General features: G+C 33.8%; 1 protein-coding gene and 1 long non-coding RNA gene across 2 annotated transcripts in view; one reads left to right on the plus strand and one right to left on the minus strand.

Annotated features, from left to right (window-relative positions):
• The window catches only part of LOC106693989 (uncharacterized), a 34,244-nt gene extending 29,145 nt beyond the window's left edge, over window positions 1-5,099 (plus strand). Inside the window, exon 3 of the long non-coding RNA XR_001345325.2 lies at window positions 5,010-5,099. This is a non-coding gene — a long non-coding RNA (uncharacterized LOC106693989). The remainder of the gene's footprint in view (window positions 1-5,009) is intronic.
• On the minus strand, window positions 173-1,036 carry LOC103574417 (uncharacterized). The gene is made up of 2 exons (XM_008553860.2): window positions 979-1,036; window positions 173-793 (listed from the first exon to the last, which is right to left on the minus strand). Exons 1-2 carry the CDS (start codon window positions 982-984, stop codon window positions 359-361), a joined length of 441 nt encoding a protein of 146 aa, XP_008552082.1. The 5' UTR covers window positions 985-1,036; the 3' UTR covers window positions 173-358.
• Window positions 5,100-18,792: the final 13,693 nt, after the last annotated feature.

The following is an 18,792-nucleotide window of genomic DNA, read 5'->3' on the forward strand; positions in this document are numbered from 1 at the left end:
ATTTTATTTAAATTTACATTCGTTCAAATTGCAATTCTGGAAGTAACTTAATTTCATTTACTGTCTTTTTTATTATATTTTATTGATTTTAACGCAAATGTATTTAATATATTGATTTATTCTCTTACGTATTGAAATAATTTGAATATTACAAAGAAATCAATATTCAAATTAAATATTTCTATAAATTTATGTATTTTAAATTTCTTAGAAATTAAAAAATTTTTTTCTCAGGACATTTTAGAGAACAATTTTTGAAAATCGTTTCAATTTAAAAAAAAAATGATAAATAAATTTTATTAACATTGAAAAATATTTATTCCGTGTAAAATTTGTACATTTTCTATTTAAAAATAATTTATTTAACAAACGTGAGGCCAGGATAGAGCGGGTATCCATTGTAAATATAAACAGGCCGGTTGAATGCAAAAGAATTGGCAACAGCGAGAGCAGGATTAAGTTGGGAATCATCATCTTGAACGTTGAATGGAGTCGTAGGTTCCCTTGTCCGTGGGGTGGTTATTGTCGTAGCTGTCGACGTCATTCTCGGGGCAATCTCTGTTGTTGAAGTATCTCCGGCGCTATTCTCCGATGGAGCGATAGTATTTGAAGGACCTGGATAAGAGTCTGCCGGCGGTGGACCGTACGGAGCTGCCGGTATACTATTATACTCGTTCAAGTGTAATCGATTGTTTTGATGCAGTGAAAAGGATGGACCAGACGGCCGCCAACCACTTGGCTTATAAGAGTCTCCTACTACTAAGCCAACTAATAGCCCAATCAACACCAATTGCTATTGAGTATTATCACAAGAAACAAATAAAAGAATTAACAAATTAGTAATTTTATTACAGACATTTATTTTTTTAGTCAATGTAATATATTATTGATAATTAACAGTAGTCAAAAATAATTTTTTAACGGTGAATCTGATAGATTTAATTGTTTTTTTAATAAATAAATTAATTACACACATACTTGCATTTTGAAGTACGGGTTTGATGTACACTAGTGAGTTAAAATAATAAAACTGAAATTCGACAAAGCCCAATGGCCTTATATATATATTATCTTGAACACATATGTGACATGGAGTTTCGTGTAGCTATCCGGTGAATACAAATCACCGGTCAGCAAGCCACACAATTCATGATTTCAATCGGACGTTTCCTTTAGCTCAAACAGTCAACAGTTATATTTCACCGAGATTATGCAATTATTACAACCGAATTGGACCTCACGTTCTTTTTTGCGACCCGAATATTTAGTAACACGTTATATATATGCATATATATCATTGCTTTTTTTTTAAGTTTATTCTTATTCATTACCATTAGCAAATTAGAGGCGAGTGTAAGAGAAAATTGGGAAATTTTTTTTACAACTTCTGTGGGCTAACAAGCTAAATACAAGCGAGTTATTTTACGACGCTATTGATTAAAGCGAATTTTTACTAATTTGGAATAGAATTTTTAGGAAAAATATTGATCACGATCATAAGTAAATTAAATTATAGAACATAAAAAATAAGTGGTTGATAAATAGAGTTTGGATAAATTGTTAGAATTATCTACTTGCGAAATTTTGTGGTGAAGAAATCCTTTCAGGTGGTAGTAGATATTTCATCTTCTGAAAGTCAAGTGAGAAAAAGTTGACGTCAGCCAGTACACAAGGAGTACCCCTGATAGCCAAGTTGGTGAGAAACTGATGAGAAACTTGCAGCCGCAACTGGAACCAAGTTGACCGCCAACAGTTGGTACCTCCAATAGTTGATGGACATTTTCTGAGAAAGTTGGTGGCAAAAAATGTAAATCCAAAAAGCTGACGATCACTTCCTGAGAAAGTTGGTGGCAAAAGTTGCTTGCAAAAGTTGGCAATCATAAGTTGACGGTAAATTTCTTTTCAATTTCCTCAGAAACTTGCATTCCAGTTGCGGCTCCATACTGGCACCAACTTTCTGAGAAAGTTGGCGGTAACTTGTAGCCAAAAGTTGCAAAAGCTGAAGTTGTCGATAACTTGTCGTCAAGTTGGTCGGAAACTAATGAATGACCAACTTTTTCACGATCAACTCGTGTTATCAGGGACTGTTTGATATAAAATTGATATCAACTGTTAAGTTAGAATAGCAGAGTGAATTTGAGAACGGTAATTTGAGTTGGAGAAATCTAAATGTACATTATCAGTAGAATTCTGTGGAAAAGGGTAATGTGTATTTACCCTGATAGCCTTCTTAACCGCAAGTTAACTTTAAGCTACGGTCGTATTCTGAAGCCAACTTAAAGGAAAGTGTTGGAGAGCAAGCAGTTACCTTTAAGTTGACAGTAAATTGTCTGTAATTTGAATGCAATTTGACTACAAGTGTTATTGTCAGACAATGACGTTAAGTTAATTGAAAGTTTCACTTCAAATTGATGGCAATTATCCAGCCGAGGCTTGCCAGAAACTTGTTGTTAAGTTAGCCGAAAATTTCCACTGCAGAACTTACTGAGCAAAGTGTAGCTATCAGGGTACACTGATAATCAGGCTGACAGCAAAATGTCACCAAGTTGACCTCGAAAAATTGTCATTTCTATAAGTTTTTGAGAAAGTTGGTGGCAAAAGTTGGCATTCCATTAATTAACGGAAAGTTGCCTTCAGTTTTCGCAGAAAGTTGTCAACAAGTTGTTGTCAACTTGATCGCATCTAATTGACAGCAACTTTCTGACTAGAAAATCTTGCTATCAGGGGTCTTTTTCCGCCGTTGGACTATCAGCAGTCACTTAGCATCAGTTTCTCACTTTATCGACGCATCGTAAAATTCCCGTTACTCCCGAATGTTCACTAAACTTTCATATCAACAGATGCCTCTACCATGTTCTAACTGGCATGAATTTGATTATTTCTTTAGCCCTAATCGATTCAATCCCGACTAAAATTAAAGTTGTTAATAATTAGCGATCTGTCGTTAAATAATAAACTGGATATTTTTTAAATTATTTCGGAAGTAGAACATTTATTTCTATTATTATCTTATCGATTATGAAGATTAAACTACTGACGTAAAATTAAATACCTGACAATATAATTAATAAAAGTTATAATTGGTTGGAGTGTCAAGAGCTCAACAGAAATAAACTATTAAAGATGGCACTCGAAAATATTTAAAAGTGATAATCAAGAGTACGCATGCCAAGTGCTCGTTGAGTTTATCCGTTTTTCTTTCACTCTATTTGCCGCTTTTAACGATCCATTCATTTATACATAACTATTATAACTTGAATATGAAAAACTTAAATGCAATGAAAGGTAGATTTACAGATTTTCTTCCTCCCACTTTCATTCGTTCCAACGCGCTCCTCTAATTTACTTTTATTTTAAACTCCGTCCATCGATGAACTCCGTCTATTTATTCAGTTAAATAACAAGATTTACTTTAAATTATCGCTAACTCAATCATAGTTAGTGATCATTTCTGTTTATTACTCAACCTTATTTTTCTCTAAAAACTTCAAAACTTAGACCCGACGTTAAAATGTGTTCATCCATCGATGTCTATCAACATAACCAACTAATTGTGTATGATGGATCGGTTATTCAAGTAAATTAACTAAAAAACTAACCCTCGCATGAGACATGACGGACGACATAAGCTGAGCCGCCGGTAGTTTGTTTGACCAGCGAAAATTAATTAACCCGCGATGGCAATGGAAGCATTTTCGTGTTTAAGAGAAATTGCTCCCCGTCGTCACATTTTAACTTGAACACTTTCCGTTCGGCGAAAGCACTCCCGGACTACAATACTGGACTTGCGGTACTTTTGGGACAGCGAGATATGTTCCGGACTCCGAGGAATGCGTCGAGTTCCGTTAAATGAATACGTCTGTTGAGGAATTCAGGAAATCATTTAACCACAGCAAACTAACACATTAAATGAATTTAAATTATTTTTATTATTCAGGAAAATTTATTTACTTTGGGTTTAATTTAATCAACGTTATTTTCACTTGCATACTCGGCTGTAAAATAGTGGTTACTTTTCCCGGATCAAAATTTTGCTGAGCTGTTATAGTAAAGCTAGCAAGTGAAAGACGCGACCGCAGCATCAATGTCTGACGTTTCCGTCGGCTAACCACTTTCCACTTTGATACTGCCCGTGAATTCCCGTTTGGGCTCTCCCCAGTGGACTGATTTCAATTTCCAATGCATCCGAATTTGCTTCTAAGCTTTAGATCTCTATTTCTCTGTACTTCCTGTTGAAATACGTGTTTATATGCCTATATACATACTTACCGACGTATTTCATTGCTATACAGGTCCATGTAAAACTGTACATAGAAGACTAATACTGATTGAGTGTATATTATTCTATGGGACCGAACGCACTTTGTTGCTTTAAACTGCGACATTACACCGACGTCGCTGTACACCACTTGGTATATGTTTAATCATCGCAAACTGGCAATGTAGATTGCTAGGTAGATGTATAGAGATAGCTTGCTTCAAATTCGCAAAATGTTGTATGTGGCAATTTCTGCGAAAACCCTGACTACACTCAACAATTCTGCATGTTTGTAATCTATGTTTGTACATTAAATATTGAATTAATGGTTGCAAGTTGGACCCATACTGCCCGTCATCGCTTAAATTTATCATACCGGTAACCGGCATTGATGAGCTATTAATTAAATATAAATATGTAAATGCTTAACTCAATTGTTGATGTTTTAAAAATATTTTTATTTATTCAATCGCTTAATTTTACCGATCACTCTTTACTTTTTTTTTTTTTTTTAATTATTTATATAAATAATTCATGCGCACTGGGAATATTAAACTCGGCTGTTATATAATTTAATAAAAATTCAGCTCGTCGATTGCCGCGCAGCGCAATTCACTTTATAAAAATGATTTTTTTTGTTTATTTTTCCCGGGCTTTTATATTTTTGTTTTGTTTACTTTACTCGGAAAAGTCAATCGTTTCGATGTTATTATATTCAGAATTGCTAATTTAACAATTCATTTTATTTCAGATAGATCGGGATGAGGATCAGAATCGGGATCACCCATTTATGAGAGTATTATTAGTAGCCGTGACGACGAGAGTCCGCCGAGCAATGTTTCCACCGGCAAATCCCATGGTTTCGCCTTTCACATGATGAACAGTGTTTATTCGTCATAATTAGCTCTGTTAACACATGGTACACCCGTGGATTATGCGACTGTAGCTCCAGGAAAGGTAAGTGATAATGATTATACCCTGTTAACAACCTTGGAAACTCTGCGTTAGTATAAAAGTGAGGGTCGTGCCCTTTCGACACTAAGAGAAATCCGAGATATTCTATTTCGTAATTCCTTATCATATTCACGTGCTCTGTAATTTAATATACTTTATTTCGGCATTTTATTATATGCATATATATATATATATATATATATATATATATATATATATTTATCTTAAGCTCATTACTTATTTGAATTTCAAGTAATAATCATATCCCCTGCAAAAAAAAAAAAAAAAAAAAAAAAAAAAATAACTAGATTAAATTTCTGGTTAGGGAGGCCCTTAGTTGAGCTGAATTTATATTTAGCCGTTTTTAATTTAATTCAAATGAGATTTTCCATTGGACGACCGAGCTCTTGAATAAAATATCTGATTCGAGATCTTAAGGGTAATGGACTCTTCCTTTATATGACAATCTTCGGGCAGAGTCCGATGGCACAATGAAATCGCTGTGTATAGGGCTTTCAGTAGATACGCTTTTCTGTGAACCTTCCCCCCACCCATTATTCTGATTACTCTGGGTATCATTTACGTCGTTTATCAAATGTAATCCGATCGTTGATAATATCGTTACTAAGAGATTATTCCGATTTTTTAACATTTATTTTTTTCATTTCTGCTGTGCCGGGGTTTTCAATTCCACGCTGCTTTACTTAACGTTAGTTTCTTTTACTTCACTCTGTTGACACTGCAGTCGAAGTTGTTTCAAAAGAGACGTAATAATAGTAAATTAATTTAAACTTTATTTCATTTAATTCACTTCTTATTCTACATCCTGATCTGTTTTTAATTAAACCTTAATTTTGAGTCCTTCTTTTAGAAGAGGATTTACGTAAACTCGGCTACTTATAATATAAAAAATTTCGCGTGCACTATTGTCCCATAGGTTTCCTTATTATTGTTATAATTATCATAGAATTGAATTATTATTATTGAATGTTTCAATATAATTAAAAAGTATAACACAATAAATAAATAAATAAAATAAAATATGTAGTCGTTTGGGGAAATCGAGATGGTTGTAATGTGGTAGAAAATATGTACGCACATAATTTTTTGTATCCCTCATATAGTATTTCTCGATACGTGTTAGGAATAAGTAACGTCAGGAGGAGAGCAAGAGACACAGATACAAAAACAGAAACAGGAATATAAAAAAAGGAAAAAAAGCAGCATATAGGTTACTCAATCCGGTAGTAGTCTGAGTGCACAAAGTCGTACGATAGCTCGTACTTACTTCAGATCTTTATTTTATTTTATTTTATTATATTATATTATATTTTATTTTTTTCCACCGTTCATTCGTTCATTCCTTCGTTTTTCTTTATTTTTTTCCCGTTCATTTTTTATTCGCGCGGAATATCCCCTGGAGGCAGAGGCGGAAATATCATTTTATAACGTACCTCTGCGTCCCCCAGTGAGCCGTGACCTGGTCTAGGTTATTTTCTCATTCTGCCTCTGCGTCTTCGTATATTTTACAGTCGACTGCAAAGTCTTTTGGTAAACACTTTACACATACACTGAACGATCTCATTTTTTCCCTTTGCCCTTTTTATTTTTTTTTTACGTGAAAAATGAGAGTCATGCAGGAGTATCGCAGAATTGTTTATGTTAAAAAGTTGCAGCAAAACTAACAAAAAATTTAAAAGTATTAAACGTATCAATTACCCGACTTTCTTTGACTAAAACTTTTTTAAAAATATTATTTTCCTAAATAAAAATGTTGAAACTTGAATTTACATTTCACTTTCAAAATTAATACTGTTATTACCTAACATTTTTTTCATAAAGTCGGCTCACTAAGAAATCTATCTCAAACTTTTATTCATTTCTTTTTTTTTTTTTTTGCTCTCTTGAGCTGACAAACAACACGATATTAATTATCACCAGCGCAATATCAAAACTTTAGCCAGAAGAGACCAAAACAAAGAGAAAACTTTAAAGAGATCATGTCTCAAAAGGACAATTTAAAGTACGGAAAAAAGTAATTAAATAAATTTTGTAAATACTCTCGAGTAATTTACTAAAAATAACCGCTTTTAATATTTTATCCACCGTTTCTATTTATGTCTATTTTCATTTTAAAACTTGAATGCGTTGAAAAGCGAACCAGACGTATCAGAAAGTGGGGAGCCGGTAGGGTCGAAAGTGGTCACGGCGCGGACAAGTCAGACCTTGGAGACGCAGTCTAAAAGCTTCGAGAAACTCGAAACTGGAAACTCGAGTGGTCGGCAACTAATATAGCCAGCGACAATTGAATCGATCAATGAGAGTACGTGACTGGAATTGGTCCCCCAAGACACACGTACTCTTCGTTTTACATTTTTTCTACCTTCCACACTTTTCCTCTATTTTCCTTATTTATTATTATTATTATGACGATTATTATTTTTCACTTTTCCGAAGCTAGTTTACCCGCGTGTATATACACTGCTCAGCGCGACGTGACACACCGCAAAACATTACTTTTTTCAGTTTTCTATATATATCCTCATATACTTTTTTACTTTATATACTTTCTTGCGCCAATTAGTCTCAGCCCGTTTTATCACTTCACCTTACTTCACTTTCTTTCACTAGATCCTGGCATACTGATAAAATACACTCTTTAATTCGTTATCCCGTTGTGATTAATTGGTTTCGCGATAAGTTCGCGGAACGATCGTACTCACAAGGAAAAACACGCGATGCCCTTAAATAAAATTTCATCTCACTTAAAGTCTTACTTAGTTATTATTAACTTATTTATATTTTTAATAAATTCAAATAACAAAAAAATAATAACAATAATTTACATATCGACGTCCTACGATCGATCACACTTTTTGGACATTTAATTAAAATTTTTATTAATACCTTATCACTGTAACTGTATACTCAGAAAATTTTTTAGTGAGGACATCGGCTGTCCGATTTCAAAATATAGTAACTGATAAGAATAAAATTTTTAAAATATCAGTTGAATCATGTTCACAAAACTTCACTGGAATTAAAAATACTAAAAAATCGATGTTGAAAAATTTGTTCCTTACTGTGTTTTGAATTTGGGCGGCCGACATGTTCCCAAAATTTCAATTTTTGTCGTGATATCTACTACATAATTTAACAATGTGCAGGCTAAAAATTTACATATTTACTAGATATAAATTTTACTAAAAAATTATCTGCTTGTATAGTTTAACGAAGTGATGTGCAGTAGCTTAGTTATCAGGGCAACTCATTTTCAATATTTTAAAATTTTTCACTGAATTTCCTCATATCTTTGTATTGCAGTGACGGAATAATTGACAGTGATTTTATAGTAATTGCATTTCACTTACATATGTTCATTTACAGTTATAGCACATCATTAAAATTTAAATGAACTGTTCAGAAATGTCATAATTAATCGTGAAAAGCTGATATGCAGAGATAATAAGAATAGTAAAAATAATAATAATAATAATAATAATAATAATAATAATAATAAGTTGATGTTATAATAAATAACGGGCGAGTATAATAATAGAAGCGTCAGAGATTAGTTCTCCGAAGCAGCTGACAGAGTTTGAATGGGGGCCTGTTGAGCCTCGAGGGGTTGTGTGTATGTGTGTGTGTTGGTATGAGCACCATGACGAGCCAGAGCCCAGAGAGGGTTGCCACATAATAATAAGCTATAGTCTATCTCGGGAATGCCTTTGTAGCCTTATGAGAGTATCATACCTGCCACGTTGAAACTTGATTTCGTATCCTTTCCTTTCCATTTTTCCAGCTCCCCTTGCTTTTTGTTATTACTCTCTATGCAGCGCTTTATCTGGCGTTGATGCCTCGTCATATAAACTTTTCATTATTTTTATTTTTTCACATTACGGTATTCAAAAGAAAGTATCTGAATTTTTTTCAGCTAAAAAAATAATCAACATTGAAATACGTTACTCGTAGCTTTATACTTGTGTTTATTTATTTTTTTTTTTTCATCTGTCTGCTGACCGCTTAAGTTTTATTGTGGATGAAATAAAAAGGTGGATAGAAAAAAAAATTTGACGAGCGTAGAAAATGCGCGACTGTAGTTTATTATATAGAGAAAAAAATTAAAACCCGATGTACCGTGAGCTGTGAGAACGATGTTAATGTCCTCGCGCATTGCGGTTACCATTTCATGAGTGTTAAACTCGATTGCAGTCACGCAACTCAGGTCAACCTGGTACTTTACTTTTTTACAAAGTTTTTACTATAAACCTGTAGATATTCTGATGATGCCCATTAAATATTAACTAACAAAAATCTTTATTGCTTTCATGTAAACTTCATCAAAGACACTTGAATTGAGCTATTATTTTTAAGCAACAGCTTTCCGTTTTCGTTACCACTTATTAAGTTACCATCAACCGCAAAAAACTTGCCGGATTGTAAATTGCTATCACACTTGCCTCGGGCTTTTGAAACTTGCAACAGTAATAGTTCTGGATAAAGCCATCAGGAATATAACCGGGTGATTTTAATCGCGAATTTCCATCTTCGGAGCGCATTCATATTTACACAACGATCTTCTCGTGATACATAGGTAAATGTCGGTTCATCATCCGCGGAATATAGAATTCAAGACACAATGCTATCACTTCGTTAACTATTGTATGTAAATAACTACAGGGGAAAACAGGTGTGCGACGAGTAGTCTGACTACTGTCAGAACTTGGGATTTCAAGTACACGAGAAAGACATCAAGAAACATGAGCTTGAGCATACAGTAGTCTAAATAATTCAGGAAACGCCGCTTAACTAACTCTCACGACGCTGACTTTGTCAAGCTTATCTTGTTCCTGTTTTATAATTACTTCTATACAATTTAAGTCATATTTTTGTGTTGATAAATCCAAAAGGTGATTAATAGTCCAGTAGGGTCAGGCAAAGTAGGCTACCTAGAAATTTAGGTAAACGAATTTTTTTTTCTTTGAAATTTTTCTAGATTGTAATTAATTTTTTTCGCGCCTTCTATTTATTTTATTTTAAATTGCTTACAGTATAAACTAATTTTTAATTTTAAAAATGTCCTTCAGTTTAAGTTTTAAAGTAAAATTATTTTTTTAATATTTAAAATTTAGAAATAAAAAAATTTTTTTGAATCTCGAGTTTATGGAATTGAGGCAGGTTCACTTTCAAATGAACTTAATGTTTGTAAATTTTTAACGCAGGTTAATTATCCGAAAATAATGTTTTACTGATGAATAATTTGCTGAAAATAACAAATGAGTGAAAATAATTCCGTTTTAATAATTAAACAAAATTGTATCAACAAGTAAACAATCACCGGCTTTAAATAGTATAATTGATGATAAAATACTACATTATTTATTAATTAACCCAGTAGACAATTGATGTTGGAGTAGGTATGTATGTAATATATAATGTGACAAGTGAAATTACCATGTACGTTTGTGAAATCACCACCGGCAGAGCAGAGTGCCGTGGCAGTTGAAAATGAACGGGCAATGACAGCCTCTGAGTGCCATCGATCTGACACGCGGAAGCTTAATTAGGATGGATTAATCGTTGTCAGAGAATGTGACAAGTGGGGAGTAGCGAGACCGAGGGACAGGAAGAGAAGAGAGGCATTGAGTTGAAGGCCTCTTTAATTTGGATAGATGAATGAATAAGTGGGACCGGTTGTCGTTTAAAGGGACAGAGTGCCGTTACAAGTGGTTCGATACTCGATTTCGTGCATCTTGCATTCCACACTCTACATCACATATCTACATGTATGTATAGATACATCTGTGTATATAGACCGCACACAAATGTGTATTGTGCACTTGGAGATGATACTAGACTAGGAATTCACTAGTGAGTATTACGTGTTGCAGCACAACTTGGGCTCTGGCAAATGCACGTCGTGGAAATTGCCTGGCATTTAATTACCATGAGTAGACAGAACCACCGGAACACGTGGATTGGGTGGGGAATGAAAGAGCTACTTGTTAAACTATATATATTACACTACTGTATATATAATGCTATTCAGGCAACTTTAGCTGCCTCCCCACTCATGTTACACTGTGTACAATCGTAAACTAATAAAATATAGGGGAAGGTGGGATAAAATAAGACACCATATTACCCCACCTTACCCTACAAACTAAAAACACTCGATTCGCTATTTTATTTAACACCAAGTCCGCGACGAAATAAAGTTTAAGGTCACTTGGCCGCAATGTGATCGTAAATAAAGCACGACTTCTTTTTCAGCTTCTGCTTGTTTTACTTTTTTCAACACGCCTTCTAATTGGACAGACTAAAAAAATTGTTTGTTCTACTTGCAGTTATTTTATTCACACTTGGGAAAATAAAGTATCTTGTCTCGAGTTTTTTTTATTTTTCTTTTTGCATAGCTAAAAAGCAGGAACGCGGGAGTAAGATAGAGAATATAGAATAAAAAATTACGAACCCAAGTGTAAGAAACATTTTTAAAAGTCTTGTTCACTTTTATTATTATTCGGTTATATCTTGGGCGTTCTCAAGTCACGCCACTTGTCGGAAGCTCCGTGCCGCATGACTTGAGAACTCGTAATTGGGGCGAAGCGTTTTCTCTTACCACTGCACGGACCATACCATATCCAACCACGACCACGAGTATACTTCGGCACGTACGACACACTTAGACACGATGGTAGGCTATTGAGTGAGAATAGAAAAAACTTACGAATTTGCATTTAAACTGTCCTCTCTTCTCTCTTTTCATATCCATACATACTAACATGAAAGCAATGATCCCTGCCTCATAATTACTCGAAGCTTTTCACTTTAAGCTACCCACTCATTCAAACCCTGCTGCACAATACGTATTTCTGTACCAGGTGTTCCAATCAACATTAAATTCAAAATAATGTCAATTGTGACTTTTCCCTTTTTGCCCTGCATTTGTCGTTCTGTGCGTGCATGCAGTAGAAAGTACTTTATTACTTTGCAGTCAAAAATATATAACAACGTTATTTTTTTTGCATCAATTTCCGGTTGTCATACAAGGTACACAGAAAAAAGTATTTCTTAGCGCAAAAAATTTTTACTTGCCCTGAGAAATTTTTGCATATGAATTGAACCTAAAATTTTTTTAAGGTAAAAAAAAATTTCTTGAGTCATGAAATTTTTTCTAGTCCTTAGAAAATTTATTTTTCCATCTCATAATGAAAAATTTCTCTTGCACAAGGAAATAATTTTTTTCTGTGTAAGGGTACCGTTTTTGGCCATATTAGGGCCAAAGCTTTAGATACTTCAAAATTTGAATAAAATTTGTAAAATAGGCAATGACAAAAGTAATGACAAAAAATGGAGTAGTGGCCATAAATGGTACTTCTACACTATTACGTTAGACTCTAGAATATAATATAATTAATTTATAAATAGCAGGCCCGATTGGTTGGTGCCATCTCTTACTCTATTTGCAATTGACAATCGATAACGTAAAATTATTAATTATTCTTTAAATAGGACAAAACTCCGTTCGATTGAAAAATAAAGTTAAAGTTTATTTGAATATAGAAGTTTCAGCTGTCTGTAGCTTACATATAATCGATTTAAAATATAAATGCCGAATGATCAATGAACGGATGCAGTTTATTTATTTAAAATAACAGCAAATATTTGAGTATCAATAAACTGATAGCTAATATTGGCAGTATTTAAAATAAAAGACGCTGGGTAAGAGAAGTAAAAAAAGACTTGACTTTTATCAAATTGTGGATTCGTTTATGTCAAATACGGTTTTATATTTGCGGCAGAAAATAAAAAAAAAACCAGAAAAGACTAGAGTAAAAATTCAGTCAATATTTTAAATGAAGGAATAAAAGTATTTTTGTATATATTTTTTGCGTTTCGCGACGCCGGCATACATGCCGATAAAATCTATTTTCCCGTTTGTCTGTTGAAATGCTCAAACAAATCGATTCTCATATAGTCATGAGCACAGCCACTTTTCTTTCTTTACCCGTAGGCATTTCAATTCACCGCTTCATCATGAATTTTACCGTGCTGGAGAATAAACAAAAAATCTTTTTTCAGCTGCGGTGATAAAAAAAATAGTTATAATAATAATAGTAACAGTAAGGATAAAAAGATTTAGAAAGACATTGACTGACAAAAAGTCTGGTGTTTTATAGTAACGAACAATTGAAAACTCTGTAACTGGATATTTTTAACAGGATAAAAAAAAAAAAACGTAATATCGAAAATATGAGATTCAATGCATTGTTATTACTTCATGCGTATTTGTATGTTTGAAAGCTTAACGGACCGCTGATTAGAGTCCATTGGTCTCTGTTCGTACGTATTTAATCCCTCCGTGAATTTTCTCAGCTGATTTATTTCAATTAAAATCCAATAAAATAATGATAACAATAATCACATTGATAATAATAATAATAATAATAATAATAATAATAACAGTGATAAAAATATAATAGGTATATACATTATGAAATAAATGGATTATGAAATTATTATTGTAGAAAAGATGGATTTACTTTCTAAAGTTTAAAATTGTCCTCATGCAATGGAGTGTCGACTCTTCTTGGGTGTTTTTGATTTGTTAGTTCCCATGAGAGTGTGACAGTGGTCTTGCTGTATAGCGGTGATATAAAGTGCACAGTGGTTATATATGTATGATTGAGATGGAGTGAAAAGTATAAGTACGTCGAAGCTGTATGAACATTAGGAGTAGGAGGACCTGCAAGATACGACAACCGGTAATGTTGATGTGCTAGCAGCAGCAGTGGTAGTCGGAGGTACAGTGGTAGTAGTATTGAAGAGTACATTGTATGGAACTGAGAGAGAGAGAATGCACGTGGGGTCGAAGGAGAACGGAGTGGGTGGGTAACCGCACATTATGTGATTTCTACAGGGAGTAGAGCTAACTTGGCGATTGAATTGTGAAGCGACAATGGCAATCTGCCAGGGTCCTCGTCGTCGCGCTCTTTGCGACGTTATTTCCTACCGATTTTCACGGTTACGAACCTCGTCTTCGCGAGACTAGTTCCAGTCTTTCTTCTTTTCTTCTATTCCCTTGCCCTCTACTCTCTACCCTCAACTTCTATCTTCACCTCAGCCTTTGCCTCCGACGTCATCCTGGTCCTCGTATTCTCAACTCAACTCAACTTAACTTGCCAGTTTTTCTCCAGTGATTTTACGTTGGAAAACTTTTATACTAACTCTCTTGCGTACCACATCTTCAATGAGATTTGTCGTAATTTAACTTAACTTTATTTTTATCACGAAGCCGTAGGAAAGAGTGTGCGTGAGCTAAATTACATAACTTATATATATATGTATATATAAGGGAAGAGGAGGAGGCAAAATGGGCCCCTTAAGAAAAAAATGTCAATAGTAAGTTTTTTTCATTACTTCCATTTTTTTTATTTCCCCAATAGACACTCGGTATTAATATGACCGAGATAAAAAAATTATTCAAAATGCGGAGCAAAATGAACTTTCGTAAAAAATAAAATTTTTTAAATGCCCTCAAAATAAATAAACTTTTTTTTTCCCTTGACAAAAATAATTCGAACTAAAATTGTTGACCGTCCCGTTTGGGCTCCTCCCTTCTTTTATAGAAATGCTGACTCGATTATTGAAAATTTAGTAGCATATAAGTGGACTAGACTATGTCAGACTAAATTAGACTTGACCAGACTATTTATAGAGATGCAGAGATCTCGTACATCAAACACACTTATATATTAAAGTGTACTAATCTAGTTGGTGGAATCGATTGCTCAGTGGTAGTGTGTGGTGGTCCTCCGGGGCATCTGAGTTGCAGAAACAGTCAGGTTAATTTTTAATCGAGACCAATCTACCCCTACGGCTTTCTCCAATTCAACCTGTACTTTACTATGCACTGACCTAGGAAGCTAGCTGAGTGGGTTGAGTTGTTGCTATTGGGTAGCAACGTACGTCCATCTCTACCGGAGCTCCTCATTTCGTACTCGGGCTTCATCATATCCGATTGCATATGTACTTTGACAGACTGTTAATTAATAATAAGATGTCAGCCGTATCAAAATTAATGAATGATAGCAGGCACATATACAGATTAGTACGTTGTATTGAGAGCATCAATTAACATTTTATTTGAGACCATGAATAATCATCAGATATTTTAGTTGATCTTGAGTTCTAGGCTGAAAAACAGTGCGTTATTTTATTTAAACTTGACAACCAGTATGAAAATGCAATTTTGTTGAATTTATGTCTGTCAGTAGACTAGATGTTGCAGACAACATGGCCTAAAGACTTTTTGATGTGAGAGTAAAATTGCCAGCCAAGCGTCTGCTGAAAACCAGTCGATACTTATTTTCGTAGATGTGTCTACTTTCCCATTTTCCCGGCAGTTGTACTCGTGCTGCAGTTTATTTTTAAGCTTACTTGAAAGACATTCAGAAACAATTTCAAATTCAAGATAAGATGAAATTTTTATCGCGAGTTTCATCTATTTGTCACACACGCGGTAGAATAACCACTGGGAGTATAAAAAATGAAAAAGATAAAAAAGCTATTTGATAATCTAACTTTAAAATGTGTGAACACTTGAGGATCTCAATTACAGGTGATTCGGATCGACTATTCTTGCGATAGCGCACGCGAATTATAATCTCCTGAAATATTCAGCAGACGTGAGCCAAGCTTTATGCCGATTTCTTCAACGGAATAACTGAATTTATAACAAATGAATCCATCCCAGTCTTTAATAAAAATTCAATTATTTTCATTCTTAACATATTCGATCGTATATAAACAATCAAATGTGCATCGCGTTCCATCTGTATTAAATTTTACTTCAATTGTTATTCTGATACTCAGTAATTTATTTACACCTGTCAGAGCGAGTGATATCGAGTATTTGGAATAACTAAATTAACTTCTTTGTTAGATCATCATTTGTTGTATCTCGATATAGGTATTGTTGTTCAATAACGTTTAATAATTAACACCAATGGTAGATATGGAACGATTAAATTTTAAAAACAATGAGAGACGGAATCAACGGCATGAGTTAAAAATAATATTTCTAGTGAAAAATTAAACAATCCACTTTTTTTGTTGCAGCTAATTTTTATTTAATCGACTAAAGCTAATTATTAATTAATCATCGGCATTTATTCTCGGTGTAATTTTAATTATAAGGTTACGAGCTTTTAAAAAAATTTCTATAGCGACATAATTAAATAATTAACGCTAGCTCTCAGTTACAAATTCAATTAAAAATCCAGTGAAATCTTATCTCACTGCGGGATCTATTTGAATAGTGTACCAGAAGTTGTGCGAGAAACCAATTTAAATAGAGCGAATTTAGTTTTCGTAGCGGATAGAGAGAAAATTTAAGTGCATTCCAATGTGTACCTTTTCTTTAGCGAATACTACAAACTCGTGTACATATGTATAAATATATATGTATATAGATAGTGTCGGAGCACGTTAATATTTCACGGGAAACTCTTTCAGATCTTCTACCTCGGGACACAGACGAATTCCCGCGAGGTAACACGAAATGTTGTGAAGTTAGTGAGCATGAGAACGTTTGCCAGTATTTAAAAAAACTTTGAATAAATGATTGTTTGGAGATGTTGAGAATATATGGAACGAAGGCTATACAGATGAGTATCTGTTTCAGTTCATATTTTATTTTTACGAATATTATGATCGATCGTACGGTGACTTTTTTTGTAACAAATTTTTTATTTTTCGAAAAGTTACAGAAAATTAATTAAACTAATTGATCGCACATTATTAATTAAATTGTGTACTCAACCATGTGAACTTTCGGACGGATTAATCGAAGATATTACAATAGAATTAAATACATGAAATTAAATTCTCACAAATATCAGAGTAATCCAACATATAATATAGTAGTAATATTAGTTTTCACTAGTGTTGTGTGCGGACTGTAGGAATGATCCAAACTGAGTGTATGGATGAAAAATTCAGCAGAAAGTATAGCTCTTGGGAAAAAATTAAAAATGTAGGGCAACTAAAAATAAAAAAAAACAGATGAATAATCACATGAGTATGGACGTGCGCGGCGACCTTGGTTTCTTGCAACTCACCTGGTCTCATTACAATTTTAGCAGAGAAACCGATTGTTTCAGTGGCGTGCGGCAACTGCAAACGAGCTCTTTCAACTCTTATATATATAAAGATGGATATATAGAGTCTGCGTTTCAAACATTTACGATTTTGTTCGTGAACTTTCTGTCTCTCTCTCTCGTGGTACAGCTTTGAACAGGATCTAGACCACACACAGTATTTCAGAGAGTTCACTACTCTATTCCCGTCCTAGAGCGGCCGACGTACATTCGGTCTCGATATATCGATTTTTACGTAGCATCACCAGCGTTATAACTCTCGCGGTTTAAATTCACAGACGAAAATTTTCTAACGATCGCAGGGAGAATTTTAAAATTTTAAATTTCACCGTAAGAGCTTCAAAGAAACGAGCAAAAAGAATGACGGGATGCGAACGACCTCGCATGACCGCCAACGCATTAGTTTTCTTTCTTTTTACCTTTTTTTACTTTTTACCTACTCCTGATACTCCTACTGCTAGTGTTTCTACTACTACTGGTACAGCTGAGCCGCTACTGCGACTGCTACAGGAGACTACACTTGACCGTCTATCTCTGCTGCTATTTGTTTTTCGTTACGCGAAATTGCGACCTGTTATTTCTCGAGGGCTCGGCAAACTCGGCTGAGCATTGACCGTAATGCTTGACTGCACATACGTCCCTTGTCGTATTCTGTTTCGGATATCCTTTCCAAGTTTGTCTATTTATTTCATGAATATTTATTGACTTGAACTTTTTACAAATTTTATAAATTTATCGATAACTCTGTTCCTTTTTTTTTCTTCTCCAAGTGAGTCCCTTTACATCTAAAATTTAATGTAATAATTTGTCGAATTCCTATCTTTGATACTTTCTGTTAAAAATCTAGACAATTGGCTGCCTTTAATTTTATGAGTCATTAATTTCTAGTCTCAAGAGGAGGGGGGCGGGATATTTTTAAGGTTTTATTGAATTTTTATCAGTTAGATAGTCAAAAAGATATGATAAAAATGTATCATAAACTTTCATTTGATACCTAATTTATTATAAAAATTAGAATTTTTTGGCTGTAGAAAATGAAATTTTATTTCCATGTTGAGTTTCATAAAAATTATTGAGACTTAAAAAACATGCAATAATTAAATTTTATTTAATCATAGGGTAAGATTTTTTTTTCTTACTGTATCATTAAAGTATTGACTGAAGTTCTCTGGGATAATTATAAAGATGTGGCAAAGATCTGCATAATCTAAAAGACATGATGAAAATTAGAGCAACCCTCACTGAGGGCTTTGGTATTTTAATCAGACTCGCTTCGCCTTCTCGACCTCGATTCCTCTTCAAGATTACTGAAATTATTTTTACTCTCGTATTTCAATGCATTATTTCGCGATACTTAGATTTTAATCTCGGGTTACATCACAAAGAATAAAATATAAATAATAAAAAATTTAAGTATTT

Source organism: Microplitis demolitor, chromosome 7 (assembly GCF_026212275.2).
Source record: "Microplitis demolitor isolate Queensland-Clemson2020A chromosome 7, iyMicDemo2.1a, whole genome shotgun sequence".
Lineage (NCBI taxonomy): Eukaryota > Metazoa > Arthropoda > Insecta > Hymenoptera > Braconidae > Microplitis > Microplitis demolitor.